This window comes from Leguminivora glycinivorella, chromosome 10 (assembly GCF_023078275.1).
Source record: "Leguminivora glycinivorella isolate SPB_JAAS2020 chromosome 10, LegGlyc_1.1, whole genome shotgun sequence".
Classification (NCBI taxonomy): domain Eukaryota; kingdom Metazoa; phylum Arthropoda; class Insecta; order Lepidoptera; family Tortricidae; genus Leguminivora; species Leguminivora glycinivorella.
Window position 1 is genome coordinate 6,702,340 of NC_062980.1, and position 24,399 is coordinate 6,726,738.

Here is a 24,399-nt window from a genome sequence, read left to right on the forward strand (position 1 = left end):
ATATCACGATTAAAGTAGCCAAAACGAATCGTTTACAGTTTCATATTATCAGCATATTTTTCTGTAAGTCACATTAACTTTACTGAAAAAAACAAATTACATGCACATAGACAGTTTTTTGTATATCTTTTACGGTTTTATTGATATGTTTTCTCGTTAAATGTAGTGAAATCTGTATAATTTCTTTGGGTAGTGCTTGACATGTCATTTTTCACAAAACATTTTCCTGGATCTGTTCTTCGTGATGCTTCCAGATACAGAGGTGGATTTAAACGACGAAGAAGTGGAGCCGGCAAAGTATTGCAGAACCTGTGGAATACAATTTTTATTTTGGGGGAATCCCTATTTTAGTTCATTACATAATTTATTTTGCTCAAAATGCGGAGCCGACTTATTCTATTTTATTACATATATGTAACACGTAAAAAGTAAATGTTATCAACAGAATACGTTTTTTTTTATTAAATTATTTAATTTTGTAGTAAATTTTAACCCAAAACACTTGTTTTTTACTGTTTTTCCTGAATCATACTTAGATGTCATCTATTAGGACTGCCAGCAAAAGCACCTGTCAGTTATTCGGACAAGCGTATTGACTTACGTTTTATTTAATTTTAAGATTTTTTTATATTATCACTGTATGAAACTAATTGCATTTAACAAAGTTAAAGGTCACATCTCCCAAAAAAGATGGATATGTTTTGTATAGATGGGTAAATTATCGTAATATCACGAAACACATAAATATTTTCCCTTAACCTGTCGAGCAGTGGTACATCCACCTTACGGGTTTAACTGTTCCTGATTGCATATATCTGATATACTTCACCACGTCAAAACAATGCGCTGTCACTTAAAAATCACAAAATTTTCGCAGTAGATTTTCCCAGTTTGTACCGTTTTTCTTATTTCCACATTTATCTCACAGTTTAAGTCACATGTACAGGTCTCTTCTAATATTTAAAGCACATTTAGATCAGTAAAGCTTATTAAATTTATTATTAGTACAGAGCCAACGTTGACACTTCACATTGACATACAGCTTTTTTTTAAGTATTATATTTATAGAAAAAATATGTGTTGGCCTCGATGTGTCACGTTAATGCCTACTTATGAAAATTTTAATTATATGTGAAAATTATATATTTCGCATACTTTCTATTCAAAAACGTGATGGCAGGATACGATGCCACTATTTTGAGAATTACCCTTACCAGTTGGTGTGGTGAAAAGGCATTTTTGCGTTGTAGTTTCCTCGCTATAGTGAGGGGAAAAGTTTTGTGTTACACTCGATCGGGTGCAAATGTATTTTACTTCTCGTGTGTTAAAAAACTCGCAAGTTCAGGATTCTATAGTTGAACCACGAGCGAAGCGAGTGAGAGAAAAATGCGTTTATCACTGCTTCCAGTAGTTCCATAGGTGGCAAATCATCTTTATTACTAGATTCACCTACTTTTATCAATTTTAAAGCAGTTAATTTGACTTTATTCAAGGTCAAATTACTTTACCCACTAGTGGATAAAATGCGTTTTTACCCGCTGGTATTAAAGGACAAAACACGTGTTTCCGAGCTAGTGAGGGGAAAATAACTATTTTCCATTTTTTATTTTTGCACTTTGTTGGCGTGATTGATATACATATTGGTACCAAATTTTAGCTTTCTAGTGCTAACGGTTATTGAGATTATCCGCGGACGGACGGACAGACAGACATGGCGAAAGTATAAGGGTTCCTAGTTGACTACGGAACCCTAATTAGAATACCTCTGGAACATAAAATACGCCTTAGTGTAAGGTTAGTGCACGCTAATTTTGAGCGTACAGCGGGCCGGAGCTTACGGAGGGCATGCCAAACAATAGAAGCTCATAAAAGTGTCGAGTCGACTTTGCATAAGGGTGGACACACGCACGCCCGCCTCGCTGCACGGTTCGCTGGACGCTCCGCTCCGAGCGTCAACTCAGGCCTTTCACTTACCAATTAAAGAGGATCGAGTATTATAGCCTCGTCCGGCCCACCATATACAGTTAGATCCAATGAAATTTAGGTAGATTTTCCCTTGTATCACGATTTAGGTAAAACATTTTAAAAGATAAGATATTTTTTGCCTATCCAGGCTTTTAATTCACAATTTCCAAAAATTTTAATATGTCCTTTATAAATGACATTGGGCAGGACGAGGATAATTAGAGAGTTACTGTCGAAGTAAAATGTGTAATCACAGTGCATAGACTGCCATCTCTTGACACAGGTTTAAAACTTCTGAACCTCAGTTTTCACAATTTGGCCCATAGGCCATATTCTTAGCTTGATATGTTTTAAAATGTCAAATATTAATATTAGCGCCATCTAGCTGAGCGTACCCCAAAGGTGTAATGCTATCTAGGTCATCGTACCTTTTTAGGGTTCCGTAGTCAACTAGGAACCCTTATAGTTTCGCCATGTCTGTCTGTCTGTCCGTCCGTCCGTCCGTCCGTCCGTCCGTTCGTCCGCGGATAATCTCAGTAACCGTTAGCACTAGAAAGCTGAAATTTGGTACCAATATGTATATCAATCACGCCAACAAAGTGCAAAAATAAAAAATGGAAAAAAATGTTTTATTAGGGTACCCCCCTACATGTAAAGTGGGGGCTGCTATTTTTTTTCATTCCAACCCCAACGTATGATATATTGTTGGATAGGTATTTAAAAATGAATAAGGGTTTACTACGATCGTTTTTTGATAATATTAATATTTTTGGAAATAATCGCTCCTAAAGGAAAAAAAGTGCGCCCCCCCCCCCCTCTAACTTTCGAACCATATGTTTAAAAAAATATGAAAAAAATCACGAAAGTAGAACTTTATAAAGACTTTCTAGGAAAATTGTTCTGAACTTGATAGGTTCAGTAGTTTTTGAGAAAAATACGGAAAACTACGGAACCCTACACTGAGCGTGGCCCGACACGCTCTTGGCCGATTTTTTTGTATGGTACTGAGATACGATTTTTTCTTAGACTTTATCTGTCTATACGGAGTTATATATGTTTTTGCACTTACACGCCGTCTCATAATCTACCCCATTAAACAACGGCCCTAGCGCCATCTTGCGGCCCGCGTTGATGACTCCCTTATTGAATTGCGAGGTGTCCCCGCGACGGAATTTAATAACGCGGTGCATTCCGCGCCGCCCCAACCACCTATTTGTGTGAAATCTATTAATTCCTCTCGAAAAGGACAGTCTGACTGGTTAATCTTTTTTATATTTTTTTTTTCAAGTCGCCTAGTCGAAAATGGAGTTTCTAATTGCACAATTTATTAATTCCTCTTAAAATGGACAGTTAGGTTAATCTTTATTTTTTTCTACTCCCGTACTGTTATTCGTGAGTTACAAGGTCGTGCATAGAACTGTAAAACCCTACATAAAATATGTCAGGACAAGTCTATCTAGTCTATACCCTGAAAACATTTATAAAAAATTTATTAGTTATTTATATTTCGCCTCAAATTGTTACCCACGCCACTCACCTTTTTTGACCTCTTTTAACCACCAGTTGCATAAAATACTATTACATAACCTATTCTTTATTTTCTTTCCTGTTAGGTGGGAAGTGGGAACAAAGTGGCACTTTTCTGTTCAAGGACTTTTTCCCCTCACTACCTCGGAAACACGTGTTTTGTCCTTTAATACCAGCGGGTAAAAACGCATTTTATCCACTAGTGGGTAAAGTAATTTGACCTTGAATAAAGTCAAATTAACTGCTTTAAAATTGATAAAAGCAGGTGAATCTAGTAATAAAGATGATTTACCATCTGTGGAACTACTGGAAGCAGTGATAAACGCATTTTTTGCGTTGTAGTTTCCTCGCTATAGTGAGGGGAAAAGTTTTGTGTTACACTCGGGTGCAAATGTATTTTACTTCTCGTGTGTTAAAAGACTCGCAAGTTCAGGATTCTATTCTCGAACCACTCGCTTCGCTCGTGGTTCAACTATAGAATCCTTTCACTTGCTCGTTTTTCAATTCCACACTCGGCGTTAAAATACAACTTTGCCCCCTTGTATAACAATAGGAGTAAGTGAAAGGATTCTATAGTTGAACCACGAGCGAAGCGAGTGGTTCGAGAATAGAATCCTGAACTTGCGAGTTTTTTAACACACGAGAAGTAAAATACATTTGCACCCGTGTGTAACACAAAACTTTTCCCCTCACTATAGCGAGGAAACTACAACGCAAAAAATGCGTTTATCACTGCTTCCAGTAGCTCCACAGGTGTTAAATCATCTTTATTACTAGATTCACTTACTTTTATCAATTTTAAAGCAGTTAATTTGACTTTATTCAAGGTCAAATTACTTTACCCACTAGTGGATAAAATGCGTTTTTACCCGCTGGTATTAAAGGACAAAACACGTGTTTCCGAGCTAGTGGGGGGAAAATAACTATTAATGTTGCCAGTATATTTACTTACAGTACAGATTAGTTATGTATGTCAATACTTTACTAATGAAGCATTTAAGCATGGAACTTAAGGTAATTTATACCTAAGGTACAGAGGGACAAACCCCGACTGGGGGGCAATTGTAACTGATCCATTTTTTCCATTATTACACTATTAAAATATTGAAATATTATATTATTGCCTGTGTGGTGACGGGTTAAGAATTTCACCACCCCCTTTCTTCCCGTGGGTGTCGTAGAAGGCGACTATGGGATATGGGTTAAATTGTGGCGTAGGCGAGAGGCTGGCAACCTGTCACTGCAATGCCACAGTTTCGTTTTCTTTCAACCCTTATTTGCCAAGGGTGGCACTGAAGCTTTAGTAGTTTCATGTGTTCTGCCTACCCCTTTATGGGATACAGGCGTGATTGTATGTATGTATGTATGTATGTAAAATATTGAGTTCCACATGTATCCACTGAACACGCGTGCCATATATAACCAGTGGACACTCTAATTAATAATGAAACATTGTAAAACATTAGATAAACAGTTGCATTTGACCCCCCCGTCGAAATTGCCCCGCTGTACCTTATGGTTTATATGCAAGTAAGAAAATGAAATCAAGCGATTAACATACACAGAGCACTAGAAGTAATATATGTGTAGTAGCTATTTATTAATCTGTTTATACACTGTGTATCGAATTAGCGTTATATATTTAAAATATTTAAATTGCCGTTACAAATGTAGTGTAATATTGGCAAAATTGGCATGTAAATAAATAAGCTGAATTTTTGAGTATAACTTGGTGAAGTGAAAATCTTTCTCTCTTCTCATCTCTCGTAAAGCTAGGTTCTCCGAGTAGCAAAACTAATTGGTAATAGAATAGACTTTAGTCATAATTAAAACCCTGTGGTTGGATGGTAGGGTAGGTACACTAAGTACCTACACGTTACTCTATTCCATACATATTACCTGTTGCATTTGGGAAGCCATTGTTTTAGGCATTAAGTCCGCCATTTGTACATTCTATTCATCAATCAACCAACGAGCATAGCGAGTGGTTCAATTTATAAAACTTTGGCCTCTTTCAAAACAAAATAAATGACAATTGCTACGCGAAGTAGACGTGGGTATTTAAAATCCTAATAGAGATTGGTAATAGTACATTTCGATACAAGTGCGTAAAAGAGGAAGTTCGAAACGAGTGGCGATAGATTAAAACACGACCGAAGGGAGTGTTTTAAATCGACACGAGTTACGAATTTCCTCTTCGCACGTGTATCGAACGACATTTTTCAGTACATATGACCCTCTGAAGTTTCGACTTGACATATAATGAACCACTTCTCGCACTAGTGCGTAAAAAAACTCCATCTGTACTGAAAAATAATTATAACATTATCATTGTTATTTTATCACAGGAAATAACTAACACAGACCAAATCTTTTCCAGAAATGCTGGGTTAGCTAGTTATAATCTAAACTGTTAACAATGCAATAGGCATTCGCACACACGCACAACGTAACAGGTGCCTAAGTTTAGTTGTCTTGACTACTTTGTAGTTTGATTTTTTGTCTCTAGAACTCGGGTCTTCTCTCTGCGGCCCTGACTGACCCGCTGAGCTACATGTTTCTGTACTGTGTGTTTTATATTTTATTAGGGTTCCGTACCTCAAAAAGGAAAAACGGAACCCTTATAGGATCATCTGTCCGTCTGTCACAGCCGATTTCTCCGAAACTACTGGACCGATTTACCTAAGGTAACGGCGGCTATCAACGCGGGTATCGAAATCGACGTCCATTACCGCCGCATTTGCAAATACGCATTTTATAGGCAAACCGACCAATTTCTTAAAAAAAGTTACTCACACAAAGGAAGCCTGTTTAGTTGACTAACGCACATATAGGCGATAGAGAGTGTGAATGAAAGAAGACGCTCGCTATTTGACAGTTTTTGCCACGGGGCCGCGAGAAGAGGTTGTGTCATACTGACGTGTGACGCTAAACCTAAGTGAACTCCAATCTCATTTAGTAGTTTACGTAATAATTATGGCAAACAGGTGAAAGTTATGCATTTCAAATTATTGTTTATAGTTTTCTACATGACTTCTGAGTACTTTTTACGTATTGTTTAGCCTGGAAATGTGTTTAAAGTGGAAATTAAAAGACAGCGGTGAAAGGCGCCATTTCGTGAGTAGATTCTATTACTGTGGTATACCACGGTAATAGTTAAAGTAGTGATATTAGTTCTTTTTGCTTTATTTTAAGTATATGTGATCAGTTATATAATGTCTTACAGTTGTTTCAATCTTGATCTATTCACGCTATCAAAGAACTATTTACGCGGTATGAAAATTATTCAACAAAACCTTAATTTTTAGCAAAAACTTCATGACTGATTTCGTAGTTTCTATGAAAACCGTTAATTTGTCAATTTTTTAAACATTGACATAAAGTCTGATGCTTACTTACCAGTTATGTAAGCTTGGTTTAAATATAAGGTTGCAATATTTTATTTTGATTTGTAATGAAAATACATCTGTATGACTTTGTTTTTATGGGTCGGAATTAGATTTTATAATACTCCAATTTATGCCTATTACCGATGGTACGATCAGATAACCCTCGGTAATAGAATATATAAGAATCTATTACCGATCCATGCAATATTTGTTTGGGTCGGTAATGGGTTCCTATAGAAGTATCTATTACCGAGCGACATATTAGTCTTGTATCAAAATATGACATTTAGTGTACCGTAAGTACAGATTTCTTAGGTGAAACTGAGTCTTCTGTGGGTATTCATAAAGGAGGATAGTATAGGTATATGTATTTGTCATAATTTGTATATTCAACCGTCGGTATTAAGCTCCGAATTTTGAGATGGGTTTCTATTTACCGATGGCAGAAAAACACTGTCATTCATACCCTCGGTAATGAAATCTCAATTCGCGTTAATAGAACTGCAACCTGTTCATTACCACGGTAATAGAAAATTTAGGTATGTTGGCTTCAATAATCATTTTATGACATATAATAAACTAAAATGATCCTAAAACTCTTCAAAACTAATAGTTCAATAAATACTCTTCCATAAAAAAAATATTTGTGGTCGTTAATGAGCTTTGATACCCTTAATTTTTTGGTATCTTTTGAAATCTGCTTAAGTACCACGTTAATAGGCGCCATTACCTTACTTGAAATTTGGTACACATAATTATTTGTATAAGTACCTATTTATGTTATAAAAAGTCTAACCTAAGATTGCAGTAAATGGAAAAGTGAAATAATTGTCTGACTGTACTCCCGACATTCCGTGCCGCGCGACGCGCGTGTCCATTCTCTCGCCTGCCGCCGCGCCGAGCGCTCGGGAACATGCTGGCCAGAGTCCTCGCGCTGAGCTCGTGTGTGTGCTCGCTGCTCGCCTACTCTCTCCATGCAGGTAACATGTAACAATAAACAACTGGAGGTGTGGACACATTCCGTGCCGTGTCCATTCTCTCGCCTGCCGCCGCGCCAAGCGCTCGGGAACATGCTGGCAAGAGTCCTCGCGCTGAGCTCGTGTGTGTGCTCGCTGCTCGCCTACTCTCTCCATGCAGGTAACATGTAACAATAAACAACTGGTGGTGTGGACACATTCCGTGCCGTGTCCATTCTCTCGCCTGCCGCCGCGCCGAGCGCTCGGGAACATGCTGGCAAGAGTCCTCGCGCTGAGCTCGTGTGTGTGCTCGCTGCTCGCCTACTCTCTCCATGCAGGTAACATGTAACAATAAACAACTGGTGGTGTGGACACATTCCGTGCCGTGTCCATCCTCTCGCCTGCCGCCGCGCCGAGCGCTCGGGAACATGCTGGCAAGAGTCCTCGCGCTGAGCTCGTGTGTGTGCTCGCTGCTCGCCTACTCTCTCCGCCTTTTTCGTGCATGCAGCCCGTAGTAACGAGTTATTAGACGTTATCACGTCAAAAACCTTTAATTGGGTATTAGTAGATTTGGTAGTAACTTTGAATATTGATTGGTATCCCCAAATAATGACAGTGATGACGTCATTCAAATGATTTTGACAGTGGCAATAAGTGCGAGAGGGACACCAGCCCCAACTTTACCCTCTCATGGGGACACACTTATTGGCGTCACTTTTTGACAACTCAATCTAGCTTAATATATTATACATATAAATCTATGCCTGCCGCGGCTGTGAAAACTGAAAACCGATAGGTACCCAAGTTAATACGGGGATCTTTCTCTTTTACTCTAATGAAGGCGTAAACGGCGTAAAATAATTAAAAAGATAGAGTGATGTCCCGGATGTCCCCAATTTTTGAATTCCATGGGAATTCAATTTTCGCTCTTAAGAGCTTCAGCATGTCAATTATTTTTTCAGGGAATGTCGCAGAAAGCCAGTCCGTATTGGACCCGGACGGCCAGCTGGTGTTGAGATGGCGTGTAGACTACGCCAACCGGAGGGTTCAATTTCAGTTGCTAGTGGCCGAGTCAGCGCCCGTGTTCAAATGGTTGGCTCTCGGCTTTTCCGATCGAGGGGACCTGGAGAATTCAGATGTGTGTGTGCTGTGGACTGATTATAACGGCTCTGAGCACTTCGAGGTACGTACCTTTATCAATTAATAGATAAATTTGAATGTATATGAATTGCTAAGGCTGGGACGACATTTTAAAGTTTTAATTTAACCTTTTAACCTAAATTACCGGTTTACTCCTGGAATACGAGGAAATTGACAAAATAACTAGTTAGTTAACTTGGTTTTTGGATCTTAAATTATTTTTGTAAGTTTTTAAGTTTTGGTACCAACTGTTTCATATTTCGTTAAAAAGTTTATTCTTGTTTAACATATGCATTTCACCTAAGCACTGATTTTTACTAAAACTATTGAAAATGTTAATATTAGTGATTGCATAACATATTACATACATACATACAATCACGCCTGTATCCCATAAAGGGGTAGGCAGAACACATGAAACTACTAAAGCTTCAGGGCCACTCTTGGCAAATAAGGGGTTAAAAGAAAACGAAACAAAAATAATATAATAGCATAATAGTTCTGATTCTGGTTCTGATTGCATAATAGTTCGATTATCTCCTATGATTACAAGTCACTGCATTAAAAAAGTACACATTGAATACATCTTTTAGGACATGCACGCAGACGGCTCCGGGCGCCTGCTCCACGACCCGCGACAAGACTGTGAGGGCTTTCACCTTGACGGGAGGACACGCACCATCCTCTTTGAACGCCCCTTCGACACCTGCGACGATCACGATTACATCATCGAGGTTTAACCTTTTAACCTTAACTACCCTTACATATATATCTAATAAGGATATGCTTTACAAGTTATTTCATTATTAGGTACTAACAATTTTCTTTTAACCTATTTTACCGCATACCGGTTTTTAATTTAACCTATTTTACCGGTAATCATTATCACCATTCCCCAGTCTATTTATCAGGCCGTTTTTAGAATTGAAATTGATATGAGTTTAAAAAACACAATAATAAAATAAAATTACATGTTTTCCTACAGGAAGGAACAGTCCACGTGGTCTGGGCTAGAGGAACCGACAAACTGTTCTCATCTCAAGGGCTCTGCTTGACTTGCACAACTACTAAAAATCATGGCTTCATCAGAGTACGGCTCCTGACCCCTGTGAATAGACCTAAAACTGAAGGAACACAATACCACTTCACAAATAAAGATCTTAAGGTTCCAGGTAGTGATACTACTTATTGGTGCAGAGTATTCAAGCTGCCTGATTTCATTACTGAGAAGGTTCATCATATCACACAGGTATGACTAGTTACTTACAGGAATATAGGTACTTTTAGCTCGTAATAATTTGAAATTGGTTGGAATATATTCATTGAATACACAATTTATTTATTGTTCGAGTAGGTAGAATGTACAAATGAGAAACATGTGGTATTGACTATTGAGATATTGAAGACAGAGAGATTTTTAGAATGCGATATATAATTGTAACTATATTCTTTTACAGTTTGAATCAGTTATAACTCGAGGAAATGAAGGCTTGGTACACCATATGGAAGTATTCTACTGTGACGTGGATCCTAAGAAAGAAGTCCCATTATACGAAGGCAATTGCTTTGCTCCAGATAGACCTGCGATTACCAATAAATGCTCTAAGGTATTAATGTACATATAATAATAGATATAAGATTAGTCAATGCGTCTTCCTATATGTTAGCATAGATCTACACACAGTTATGAGAATATGGGGCTTTACGATAAAGGACGTTACGGGCCTCAATACAGCCAAGTCTATAATCTTACACTTGTCTATTTACACAGGTAAAAGCGGCATGGGCAATGGGAGCTCGTCCATTTACGTACCCTGACGACGCTGGTTTACCTCTTGGTGGGCCTCAGGCAAGCAAATTCGTCATGCTGGAGGTGCATTACAATAATCCAGAAATGAGAAAAGGTTTGTTTTTTTTCCCCCTCACTTGCTCGGTAACACGTGTTTTGTCCTTTAATACCAGCGGGTAAAAACGCACTTTATCCACTAGTGGGTAAAGTAATTTGACCTTGAATAAAGTCAAATTAACTTCTTTAAAATTAATAAAAGTAAGTGAATCTAATAATAAAGATGATTTACCACCTGTAGAACTACTGGAAGCAGTGATAAACGCATTTTTTGCGTTGTAGTTTCCTCCCTATAGTGAGGGGAAAAGTTTTGTGTTACACTCGCTTCGCTCGTGGTTCAACTATAGAATCCTTTCACTTGCTCGTTTTTCAATTCCACACTCGGCGTTAAAATACAACTTTGCCCCCTTGTATAACAAATAACTATAAAATATCTTATATAACCTGTATTTTAAAATATCTTCATTTTATATAAAGATAACTTATACGAGTATTTGGCAAAAAAAATAACTTTTCTAATTGCTATTTTGATCTATATGTAGGTACAGTCAATCAATCCGAATCCTAGGCCACTGTAGAACCCTTTCACAATAAAAGTCAAAATGACTTCTATAACAAATAAAGCACGGTGTCAATACGACAAAGTTATAGAGTGGCCAAGGGATTCTAATTGGTTGACTGTATGTCTAATGTGATTTTTGTAAAATTTTAGATTGGGTGGATAGTTCTGGCATCATGCTGTACGTGACCCCGAACCGGCGTAAATACGACGCGGCGATCATGGAACTGGGCCTCGAGTATACGGACAAAATGGCGATTCCGCCGGGACAAGACGCATTTCCCCTAACCGGTTACTGCGTGCCACAGTGCACCGGCGTTGTAAGTTTACCATCATACATTTCGCAAATTTACATACCAAATGATTATCATCAATCTTCGTACGACAAAAAACATCGAATTTTTTAGACATCATATACTTGTTTTTTTTAAATAACATAGGTACCTACTCTTTACGGAAGCTTATAGGAAATGTTATTGAATATAATACAAAAGAAATAAGAAATACTGCAACTCATACCAGTTCAACCGGTTAGTGATGGTCAAAAGGTTAAATAATCCCGACATTATGTAGCTTATGTTTTCATTCAGTTGCAATATTTACCTAGTTTCATGGTTTCTAATTGTAAAAATTATAAATGTGCAATATATGCAATCTGCATAGTTGTTAGCTCTTTGAGTCTCATGTTTATCATTGTAAAGTTGCATGAAGGAGGATCGAAAGGAATTAATGCGTTATTTTCTCTTTTCAGGGTCTCGCGGCAGAAGGCATCACTGTCTTCGGCAGTCAGTTACACACGCACTTGACAGGTGTGGCAGTTTGGACGAGACATTCACGACGCGGCGTGGAGCTGCCAGTGCTGAACCGTGACATGCACTATTCCACGCATTTCCAGGAAATCAGGCTACTGCATAAGCCTGTTAAAGTCTTGCCGGTTAGTCACATTAAGTCACCATTTCCCACTTAATTGTTTGGTCATCAAGCATTTGAAAAAAAACGGCCAAGAGCGTGTCGGGCCACGCTCAGTGTAGGGTTCCGTAGTTTTCCGTATTTTTCTCAAAAACTACTAAACCTATCAAGTTCAAAATAATTTTCCTAGAAAGTCTTTATAAAGTTCTACTTTTGTGATTTTTTCATATTTTTTAAACATATAGTTCAAAAGTTAGAGGGGAGGGGGACGCACTTTTTTTTCCTTTAGGAGCGATTATTTCCGAAAATATTAATATTATCAAAAAATGATCTTAGCAAACTCTTATTCATTTTTAAATACCTATCCAAAAATATATCAGACGTTGGGGTTGGAATGAAAAAAAAATCCGCCCCCACTTTACATGTAGGGGGGGTACCCTAATAAAACATTTTTTTCCATTTTTTATTTTTGCACTTTGTTGGCGTGATTGATATACATATTGGTACCACATTTCAGCTTTCTGGTGCTTACGGTTACTGAGATTACCTATCCGCGGACGGACGGACAGACAGACATGGCGAAACTATAAGGGTTCCTAGTTGACTACGGAACCCTAAAAATGAGTGAACTAATGACTTAGATGTCCAGAATTGATTGTTGTATGTGTACCTATGTAATTGGGTGTCTCTTGGTCTTTGGATATTATGAACGTGAATAGCAGCTAGTCATCACTTCTAGATTCTTCCAGTCTGTATTTTCTTCAGTAAAATGTAACAATTACTTATAATGTAGGGTGACTACTTGGAAACAACCTGCATCTACCGCACGCTGGACCGCCCTAACGCCACAATTGGAGGTCATGCCATAACGGACGAGATGTGCGTCAACTACATCCACTACTACCCTGCCACGAGCCTCGAGGTCTGCAAGAGTGCTGTCTCAAACGCCGCCCTGGAGAGCTTCTTTAATTTTGAGAGGAAGTACGGTTTTTTTTCTGAAACTTAATTTTCTTACCTAGTATACTTTATTCCTCCGCGGCGGGGCCTCAATTTACATGTAAATAGGAAATGCGGACGTTCATGTCGCTCCCGGATAGGTCTATACATATAGTCACGAGAGACGGTGTCTCTCGCATTCAGACGCTGCTTAAATCATCTGTCAAGATGTAAGAGGCCTTATGATGATGATGATGATGATGATACTTTACTGTATGTATTATGAATATTCTTAGACACACCTAGCTTGCCATTAAAAAGGAGTGACATTAGAATGTCGGAGGTACATTGTTATCGCACCTATATATTTTTTTCTTTTCTTTTTCTACTAACAAAATCGTTGCGCCAGATTATGGCTACTATTACACGACACACTAATAGCTCTGCAACAACGTCTAACAGCCAAGTTGAACAATTTGTTTAACCTGAATTCAACATAAAGGTTTTAGGTTGTCTTTTGTCTTCTGATAGAAAATCCTGGAACAAAGCCTCATGTGTTATATTAAGCGGACCAATTTTTGATAATTGTATTGCACATTTCAGCTGGGATAACATGTCGATCTCCAAGTCATCGCCACCTCGCCAGAGTTACTTGTCCATCGACCCGTGGAGCCCGCTAAGAGTGAGCGCGTTACACACGCTCTATACGGAGTCGCCAATATCCATGCAGTGCAACCAGTCCGATGGGCACCGCTTCCAGGTAGTTAAACATACATTAAACACATTTACATAGACATAAAGATATAGAGATAAGAGTAGACAAAAGGATGTCTAAAGTAAAAGCCATGGAGGCTACTGCGAGTGAGTTCATTGCAACACTGTAAAAGGATTTCAATGTCCAATAGTCGGCCTGCAAATGATTCTTCCGTGCCAACGCTATATTTCCGTTTGCTAAACTTATAAACTTAAGTATATCCACAGATCGGTTGATATTAAGCGTGTAGTAATCACACAGTGTGTAAATAATAATATGACGGATAGTGAATTAGTCACATATAATACTCGTACTTCACTGCTTCATCTTATTCCATTTGTATTTGTTTCAGGGTGACTGGGAGGGCTTGCCTATCCCCAAAATCAAGCTCCCTCTTCCAGCGGAAAGACGTGTCTGTCCTAATACCCACAATGGAATTCAGTTCAAAAAATGAATAAGCATTATCAATCAAGCATGACCATAAGCATCTGTCTTACCCTAATATACTTGTAATTAATTCAAAGAGTACCTAGGTGTATTTGTCAAATGGTCGATGTCTCTTGTATCACTAGAACATAGGTGTTAAATTATTTGATATATATTTTACTTCGATCACGCCATTTGGAAAAAAAAATATAGTTGTTTTTTACTGCAAAGTTTGGCTTACCAAACTACCTATACAATACAACAAACAAAATTGTATGAGAACTAAAAGATTACTCACTTAGGATATAGTTATTTATCAGTAGGCCTAGCACATGACGGCCGCGGGAGTATGTCGCCGCGAGATAGACTACCCGTCCTTATGTCATTAATACAGTTAGAAGAAGACGTGGCATCTATCTCGCGGCGACATACTCCCGCGGCCATCATGTGCTAGGCCTACAGCTATTATATACTTGTTGTTGTTAAAAATATTAACTGTAGGACAGAACATGTATTAACATTCGAGAGGTAAGCCTAATAATATAACGTTGTGCTTAATACTAACTTATACTCTTGTTGAATAACTAAATGAGATGTACCATTAAAAGTAATGAATAGGTGATAAGAATAGTGAGATCTCAAAGTGTAAATATGGTTATAAGAATCTTAATAGTACCTATATTTAAAAAAAAACAGATCATAATAAACTTGGCTGAAAACCTGAATAGTTTTTTTTATACCCCATTGACATTTCCTACACACATTTAATTAGAAATAAAATACTATTATAATATGATTTTTTCGGTTTAAAATTATATGCACTTCCAATTAAAGTGGAATTTAATACTAATAACAAGCTAATAATAACACTTCCAAAATGTAGCATAGAAGTTGTAAGACACAATGCAGAAACCAAAAACATACCGGCACTAATGTAACCGGTTATTTATCTACGTTGCGGTCAAAAGGTTAGAATCATCCCACGATAAGTCTGCATAGGTTTTAATAGCCCCGCCTCTGCAAGGGTTAAGTAAACGTCATAATTTCACAGAATTACAGTTAAACCAGAATGAGTAGTTAGGTCAAAAAGTGTGTCCACATGAGAGGTCATTGTTTGGGCTGGTGTCCCTCTCGCACTTACTGACAATGTCAACATTATTCAGTGACGTCATCACTGTCATACATTGGGGATACCAGTCAATTTTCAAAGTTACTACCAAATCTACTAATACCTATTTGAACATATTGTTTAATTACACAAATCTTTGATTTATTGGCATCAAAATAATTACATTATAATTATTTTCCAGTTCTTTGAAATATATCGAAACCCTAGTTTGAATATAACACTAAAATAATATAAGAAGTTATAAAGTAAGGTAATATACAGATAAAAATACTACTACCATGGTAACCTCATTAACACTGGCCACACGTGCGAGAGGGACACCAGCCCAAACAATGCCCTCTCATGTGGACCGTTTTCGCTAGTCTGATACGATCACCTTTCTGTCTCAGTGATAAGGTTCAATTTAGTATGGCAAAAAATGTGATTCCACAATCTAGTTTAATAATTCTAAATCTATGCATAATTTCATCAAAGTTTGACGTTTAAAATAACATCTGCACTGGCGAGGCTGTGAAAATCATTGCAAACTTATCGTGGGACGATTCTAAATATTAATTTGAATTGGGCAATGTTTACCAGAGGAATATGCTGTGCCTTCATGTCACGGGTTACCTACGCAAGCTAAAAATGTGACAAATGTTAGAGAAGAACCTTTTTAAATACAGGCTTTATATTATATGTATTACATTTAGCGCCTTTTGTAATGACACCATTGGATTGCCATACACAAAATAATTTTATTACAGTTTGACTTTCATTTCATATCAGTAAAGTAAATGAAAGTCTACTATTATTAACGCACCATCAAATTATTCATTTTGTTACATTATAAATTATTATTTTGCATTTATGTTTACATTTTTTTCATTCGATGATAATTTACTACGATTCGGACTGTCTAGGTTAATTTGACATTTAATTGTCTCTTTGATTTTTTATCTGTATTGTATCCGGCCTTCGCTCGCAGCCTACGTCGTGTATGGACGCTATTTGATTTATATTATATCTTTTCTTCAATTCGAATACTATTGCAGTATTACTTTTCCGAAGCCATGTCGAACGACTACGGTTTCAACAGCGATGATTCTCCTAATAAAACGAATTCACACCTGCAGCTTCCTAGTCCTATTATTACTCGCCGAAACCGGACCGCCTCAACGTAAGTCTTGTGGTTTACGACATAAACATACTTAAGTTCAGGAACTGGAACGAAAGTATACTCATTTTTATTTTCTTTCAGGTCTGAGCGAGCTCTAGGGAATCCATTAGAAAGCGGTAAAATTAAGTCATTTTGCCGGGCGAAAGGTCATGGATTTGTGACCCCCGAAAAAAGTGGCGATGATATATTTGTACACATCTCTGAGTAAGTAAACCTCTTATATTTGAGAAGCAAATTAAGCATATATTTAGTACTTTAAATTCGCAAATTGCGCAAGTTTTAAAGCAGTTGTTGAAGAACTAATTAACACCTCCATAGACCATATGAGGTCAGTAGGTGTCCTCAATAGCTTCTAGCCTCTATAACATTCTTTCATTTATATGTATAGCGTAATTGGCCTGTAATACTTGATAACTGATTTTATTATGAATGATTGTAGGTTTCTAATTCTTGCACTCAATCTCTATTTTTATCAATGCCAATATTAACATATTACAAAATATTTCATGATAATTTGGATACAATTGCTGGCTAGAAGTATTAAAAACTAAATTACTCAGAGCCAGTCAGAGAGAGGTTGTTCTCGACGTGTTACAATTGTATGTTCGTAGAGCCTCTGCTGACCCCTGACTTGAGACAACCAATCTAAATATACATTGGATTGTCAATAGTAAATTAAATATTCATTAGACACAGCTACAACAGTTCTGTAACTTTTTATTAAATGTAGTATTTATTCTTTCTAGCATTGAAGGTGAGTATGTTCCACTCCCTGGCGATGAAGTGATTTACCGCCTTTGCCCCATCCCGCCTAAGTTCGAGAAGTACCAAGCCGTTCACGTGCGCATAGTGCACCTGACTCCAGAGAAGCACCTCAAGTGGGATGAGCCCCCGCTGTAACCTCCTAAGAACAGATTTGCCCAATATTTACACTTTTTTGCGAGTATCTCCCTTGCCATATCAGTACACCATGTTTTAAATGTTTTTTTTGTAGAACCTATGTTCTGTCCTGTTTAGATAATATTATTTTTTGTTTTTATTTGGCAGCCCTCAGAATCTCCTTTTGAAAGATATTCTTTTAATATATTTTATCCTAATTAAAATGAAAATATTTGCACTATTCAGTAATTGAAGTTATTAGATATGAACATAGAGAACATAGAACATAGAACATTCAATAATTATAAATATTCACTTCAGATAATTCTTAACATAATAATATTATCTAAAATGACAGGAGACTGGCCTAATAATCTTATCAGAGACATGATCACATGACACTTTGACACATAACTTCACATTATGTTTGAACTAAATAATGAACTTAAGGTTGTATTGCTATAGTATATTGCACAACAAGTTCAGTGCAGATAAAGTGAGAAGCCAATATTGTGGTGCTAAATTTTTGAAGGTTTTACCATCATCTTAAGATTTTGATATCATTGTAGTAATACAGAGTGGGCGGCTTCTTACGTGTATTATTATATGTGTAGTTGGACCACTATCAGTATAAACATGATGTAAAATTATTCTATACAGCTTGCAAAATTTGGATGGGTCAAAAAATCAATAATATTGATACATCTTTCCCGTAGACAGAAAGCAAATGTTTTAGAATGGTTTGCACTCAAGTTTTAATTTCATTGTTTATCTACAACATTCCTGTCTTTAAGACCTGTTCCTTCGAATTGAAGTTATAAAAATATAAAAAAAAACTTAATGATGGTTAGTGAGTTGGCAACTTTGTGTTGTGGTCTAACTTGCACAAAAGTATAAAGTTTCTATTAGTAATTTAATTACAATGAATTATTTGGCCTAAATGTAGCTTTGTATATATATAACCTGATGTCAGTGTCTTATGTTATGTTGCATTGTTAAATTATTTAAATGTAGACTGTAGCCACAAGAGAAAGAAATGTTACCGGAGTCATAATGCCATCATAAATATTACCGTACACCTTTAGAAATATCTTTGAGTTTATTCTGACGAAACTGAAACAATTTCTCGAATATTTTCGTTATTACTATATTATGTTTATTTTTTTCTGGTCAGAGAATGGCTCTTCTGAACTAAGGTTATATCATCTATTTCAATTTATATTTTTTTATGTATAGTAGTGTGACTACTTATATATAAGATTTACTAAAATAATCTGATTTGTTCACTAATTGTCCGTTTAATGTTTCTTTACTCTTGTGATGTAGTATCTATAAGCACAAATCATTTGTGCCACTATTTGTGATAGGATATCAATCAAAGATCTAATGTTATACCTACATTAAGATTTGCAAATGTGTTTAATTTTATAGGTGTTGGTTCTTTAACTGTACTCTTAACGAAACGATCAATGAATTTAAAAACGATAATAATGTATGTATTACCATTTTTATACCTCATACCATTCCAAAAAGCATTTTACAAGAATTCGAATATTTCAAGATTGTGTGAATGAAAAATACGAACAATGCAATGAATTTCTATTATTGATATGTTTTAACCTATTTAAAGATTTTATTATGGGTGAGTTGCTAAAACCCTCATTATAATATACGTACCTATACCTACAGAGATTGCGTAAAGTATTTCTTGGAGTATTTTCTGTAATAACAGTTTTAAGTGGTTGCAATATCCCCCCCTTTTTGTAGTATTTTATTAATTGTAATTTCCCTTTACTTTTGTATGCCATGCTTCAGTTAGTTAACCGTACTTAGTATTATAATTATAGATATGACAGCGAATATAATATCTATGTGTAAGCATTTTTACTGGTTTTACTTAAAATCCTTAAACTTAATTTTCAGAAGGTTCAGATGGTGTTTTTTTACGCACTAGTGCAATAAGTGGTTCATTATATGCCAGGTCGAAACTTCGAAGTGCTATCTGTACTGAAAAACGTCGTACGATACACGTGCGAAAAGTAAATTCGTAACCCTTTGGACGTGTTTTAATTTGTCACCACTCGTTTCAAACTTCCTTTTTTTCGCACCTGTATCGTAATGTACTATTTTATACCCATACCTATTAAAGTGTAGGTATTTTGAAAAAAAAATCGTATTTTCGTTTTAATAGCCATCGCACTTTTAAGTGCGATAGAGACGGCCTGATATTTTATCGTCTATCGCGCGACCATGCTTCCCGTGTTGGATACTTTAAAATTTTACCACCAAGTTGATAGCATTGTAACTCCCAGCTCTAAAAGGATAGTTGCTGGTACAACAATATCCTTTAGGTATAGTTTTGCTTACTTTTACTGTACACGAGTAGGTAGGTAGTGACTAATCGTCAGTAACGCATTTGCACTATAATTTATCACCGTACAATATTTTATCTTATCGACGTTTTACTCAATGTTTAGGGAGTCTTAATGAATCATACACATTTTTTCACGGTCCGTTGAATAAATACAGTAGCGTGGAGGGATTAAAATGAAATAATTCAAAGGACATTCATTTAAAATTTTATTTCACACTACAAATGGCGGACTTAGTACCTTGTGATATTCTCTACCAGTCCACCATAGGGCCAAACAAAAAGATGTCAATACACTGCCAACCACAGGGACACAAAAAAGCAAGTGCAAAAAAAATCTAAACGACCTTAATTTACAGGATATAAAGTCCTGTATCTAGTATACCTATTTTTGCCACTTCAACGCATTATACTATAATATCTGGGCGACCGAGCTTCGCTCGGTTCTATTTTAATATATCACGTCTTTAGATAAAAAAAAAACTTATAAATACAAAAACAAAAAAAAAAGACAAAAAACAAAAACTTAATTTCTGGCCGGGATTCGAAACCCTGACACCTACGACCTATCTGCGTACATTAGACCGATATCGTACGACTGAGCTAAGCGGAATCGATGCGCGCGCGGCGAAATTAACGACCATATTTTACGTTTACTATCGCGAAAGAAAAACTCATGAAAACTCGAAAATTCGCGTTTTCCGGGATCTAAGGCTACGCTAGATCGATTTTTTACCCCCGAAAACCCCCACATAACAAATTTCAGCGAAATCGTTAGAGCGGTTTCCGAGATCGTCGGTATATATAAATAAATATACAAGAATTGCTCGTTTAAAAGTATAAGATTTGATGTAAGAAGCGCCTGGCATCCGTTGGCTCATTGGGTGAACGACATTCGAAAAACTGCGGGGCACTTCTGGATGAGATTTAGCACAGGACCGGGATAAGTGGCGTACAGGAAGGGGCCTATGCTCAGTAGGCCTAGCACATGATGGCCGCGGGAGTATGTCGCCGCGAGATAGATGCCACGTCTTCTTCTAACTGTATTAATGACATAAGGACGGGTAGTCTATCTCGCGGCGACATACTCCCGCGGCCATCATGTGCTAGGCCTACAGCAGTGGGCGATTAATGGCTGAAATGATGATGATCTTAACTCTTCCGGTTAACGAGTTATTAAAAAAATAAAGATAATCACTGAACACGTGCCTTTACCATTTCCTAATGTTATTTGTTTTGACATGTGCCGTCAATCACTTGACACTAACTTGAATGTTATTTTTAAGGATTTCTAACACTAATAAATTCATTTATTATGTATGAAAATGATGAAAAAAAAATTTTATGCGAATTGAACTCAAAGTCATATACAGGGTGGTTCCTGGTAATGCTACGTGTCGAATTTAACGGAAAACAAAAAAAAACACGGTGTATAGTATTTAATGTCATTGTGCTGACTGTACATTATACGAAATTTTCTAGTTTCAAGAGTAAGGTACACCTAAGCGATTGAGGGTCGATGTCATTCGAACAGCGAGGTCGTGGGCGGTGGCTTCACCCACGCGCCTACGCCTAACGGCGCCTTCAGCATTACATGCAAGGTTCTTGGCCTTATAATATACCTATAGTCGACCCTATTGTTAGCGTTGTGAGTGATTCAGTGGCTTAGATTTTCACAAGTTTTTATTCAACTTGCCTTGTCAGTTTGGGTCAAAACGTAGAAGCTAAATTTAACCCACTTCCCGGTTTCCGATTGAGCAGAAATTTTGCACACATATGTAAATCACGTGACAATGCAATATATTATGGTTTCATGGAGCTGATCTGCTGATGGAGCAGAAAGGTTTTTTTTTAACTTATTTACAGCAACTGTTAGTATGTCTTAAAAAGAATTGGGCATTGTATTGTACGGGGTTAGATGGTAAAGTATAATTACTTATGTATTAGGGCTTGCATTCCGGAATTCCGGAATCTCGAAATTCCGGAATTTCGGACAATTTTTCCGATATTACAGTTCCGGAATTGAAACACATAATCTCGAAAATTCCGGAATTGAAAAAAGATATATTTTTGGACGAAAATGTGTAATATGAGCCTGGTTATTTTACAAAACTACCACCGCGTCTATAAAAGATATGTAAATTCATTAAGTCAGACACTCCTCGAATTCACGTAGTGCCTATTTTATGACCAAAGGGTTGCATCCAGGCTAGTTAGAGCGAGATAGTGTAGTTTTAACCCGCTAATATTATACCATTGTCACTTTCTGGTTTTGCTCTCAATTGTTTTAGCTAATAAGTGAAATATATAATCATTTTAAAGTAAATATTTGTTGTAGAAAGTTTTGTTTTGTGATAATTTAAAATTACTAGCCGGGAGTTGAGTGTTATGCTCGAATACTGAAGGACAATTAAACATAAATAAATAACATTAGGTACATTATTAATATTATTATTTTATTGGCGTTATTTATGCTCAATTTATTAGATCGAACTTAAATTTCAGTAATAATCTAAATTAATCGGTATTAAAGCGGCATAAACTCAAAATTTTACTTCTTTTCTCATAGCACTAAATATTTTAGGCATAAAGTCTTAAGTTCAGAAGCAAATCGTAGTATTTGGTATTACATTCATTCGCAAGCATAACGTCGTAGCTACTTTATACACTTTTCACAAAGACGTGTGCATATTTTACTAAACTCTATCTAAGTCTATTACCACTTACCACAAAATCAAAAGATTTGAGAAGCAAATGTATGGAAAATGATGTATATAAAAGAATGATTTATTTTTTTACAAAAAATTTAGGTGTAGGTACATGTAGTACCTAGGAAGAAATCATAAAATCTGTCTTTTTCAAGAAATATTGAATTACCTTTATCAGACTCGAGTCTGATAAAGGTAATTCAATATTTCTTTTATTACAGTTATGCGAACAAGACGTTATGCAATTCTTGTAAATTATTACTTTTATATTATTTCGATGCTCAATGGATAAAAAAATAACTTTAACGTTGACCACTATCAGAAAACTGGCACTAAAACCTCGTTTGTATCGTTAACTGTAGTTCGAAATACCTTGCAAGACCGATTTTGGCGCAAAATGGGCTTTCCTGTAAAATTACTAAAATTAAAATTTCAGTGTTATATGCCTTTTAGGTACGGAGTTATAGTCTTAAACGTCGATTTATAACAAATTTCAGTTTAAAATTGTATTATTTCATCAAAAATCCACCAGAAAACCAAACCAAAAAAAATTGTTCAATTCCGGAACTAGTTCCGGAATTCCGGAATTGAAGTCCAATCTCGAAAACCAGTTCCGGAATTGAAAACCGTCCGATATTGCAAGCCCTCTTATGTATTCATCCCGGTACCTATGTACTTAACTCAACCGTCACCTGTGTAGGGTAGGGGCGAATGAGAATAGTAGAAGAAAAACAGTAAAAATATGTGTATAGTTTATTATTAAACATCAAAATATAAGCTATAAATTAATACAAAGGAGCTAGATTTATCCGATTTAGACATCCAAAAGGACTTATAAAAATTACGAGTTACAGCTACCGATTAGTGATCTTATTGTTTTACTGTCATTTCCATTTTATTGAGAGTAGATTTACGTTTAATACTTATAACTAAACTACATGTTTAATGTATTCATAAGAGACAACAGTGAATCCTAAATTTAGTAGGTTTCTCTATACAATAGATATAAAAAACGACAAGAACATAATTAACAATTTAGTTTTTGCAATTGGAATATTTTTGCGTAAACAAGAAGGTTGATATTTGAATGAATGTTGACTCATCTACAGTTTCAAACAATGCGTAAACAATTCATCATTTTTATCAAAGACAAGCTAATGAGTACTAAATGGCGTGCGAAAATGACACCTATGTTAACAGGCGTTAGGTAGATAGTTTCAGGGAACAGTTTAGAGGCGTGTTAGCCTAATGTGTTTAGCGACACGTATTATCTACACACTTAGTACAGTCTACACGTTGTGTTCACATACCTTTGTTTAGAAATTAGTTTTTAGTCGGGTCCACACAGAGCAAGGCACGTCGCGCGGCAAACGTTCAGTGTAGACGTGCCTCGCCCGAGGCAGCACGCACGTTTTGCTCGCTCTGTGTGGACCCAGCTATTAGGTGTACTGATTCCGGGACATCAGTAAGATTAGTGTTCTCTCTCTGTCTTGTGAAAAGAGATGGACACTTATTTAGGGCACGTTGCATCAACAAATTTTTGACAGACACATCCTCGTCACGCAGCAGACGTCTATGAAACTTCCCATACAATAAAATTTAACGAACACTAGTTAACGGTGACAGACGGTTTGGTGCAACCGACCCTTAGTTGCGTAAAATTCGCACAGGTTTATTTCCATCCGATAGGTGCCACTTCTAAGTCCACAAGATTTTAATAGTTATTTCACTTAAAAATAACCTAAA

The 24,399-nt window shown here is 36.6% G+C and overlaps 2 protein-coding genes across 3 annotated transcripts; both read left to right on the forward strand.

Moving 5' to 3' along the window:
• The first annotated feature begins 7,638 nt into the window (after positions 1–7,638).
• Positions 7,639–14,696, forward strand: LOC125230654 (tyramine beta-hydroxylase). Of its 2 annotated transcripts, none has more exons than XM_048135886.1 (11): positions 7,639–7,861; positions 8,800–9,020; positions 9,571–9,711; positions 9,963–10,226; positions 10,435–10,584; positions 10,749–10,881; positions 11,536–11,702; positions 12,134–12,316; positions 13,085–13,272; positions 13,831–13,987; positions 14,334–14,695. In XM_048135886.1, exons 1-11 carry the CDS (start codon positions 7,795–7,797, stop codon positions 14,433–14,435), a joined length of 1,773 nt encoding a protein of 590 aa, XP_047991843.1. In that variant the 5' UTR covers positions 7,639–7,794; the 3' UTR covers positions 14,436–14,695. The 2 variants fall into 2 exon arrangements, with proteins under 2 accessions (XP_047991843.1, XP_047991842.1); XM_048135885.1 differs by lacking the exon at positions 7,639–7,861 and adding an exon at positions 7,968–8,175 and having other exon boundaries at positions 14,334–14,696.
• Positions 14,697–16,491: 1,795 nt separating this feature from the next.
• On the forward strand, positions 16,492–17,844 carry LOC125230202 (cold shock domain-containing protein CG9705). The gene is made up of 3 exons (XM_048135285.1): positions 16,492–16,695; positions 16,777–16,899; positions 17,442–17,844. The coding sequence occupies exons 1-3, from the start codon at positions 16,589–16,591 to the stop codon at positions 17,593–17,595; spliced, it is 384 nt and encodes a 127-aa protein (XP_047991242.1). The 5' UTR covers positions 16,492–16,588; the 3' UTR covers positions 17,596–17,844.
• The last annotated feature ends 6,555 nt before the right edge of the window (positions 17,845–24,399 follow it).

Bases quoted from the DNA above. Each gene is read 5' to 3' on its own strand.
- LOC125230654 (XM_048135885.1), top strand. From the start codon at position 8,013: ATGCAGGTAACATGTAACAATAAACAACTGGTGGTGTGGACACATTCC. The intron at 9,021-9,570 runs GTACGTACCTTT...TACATCTTTTAG, and splicing joins ACGGCTCTGAGCACTTCGAG to GACATGCACGCAGACGGCTC. The intron at 10,585-10,748 runs GTATTAATGTAC...CTATTTACACAG, and splicing joins TTACCAATAAATGCTCTAAG to GTAAAAGCGGCATGGGCAAT.
- LOC125230202 (XM_048135285.1), top strand. From the start codon at position 16,589: ATGTCGAACGACTACGGTTTCAACAGCGATGATTCTCCTAATAAAACG. The intron at 16,696-16,776 runs GTAAGTCTTGTG...ATTTTCTTTCAG, and splicing joins CGAAACCGGACCGCCTCAAC to GTCTGAGCGAGCTCTAGGGA. The intron at 16,900-17,441 runs GTAAGTAAACCT...TATTCTTTCTAG, and splicing joins ATATTTGTACACATCTCTGA to CATTGAAGGTGAGTATGTTC.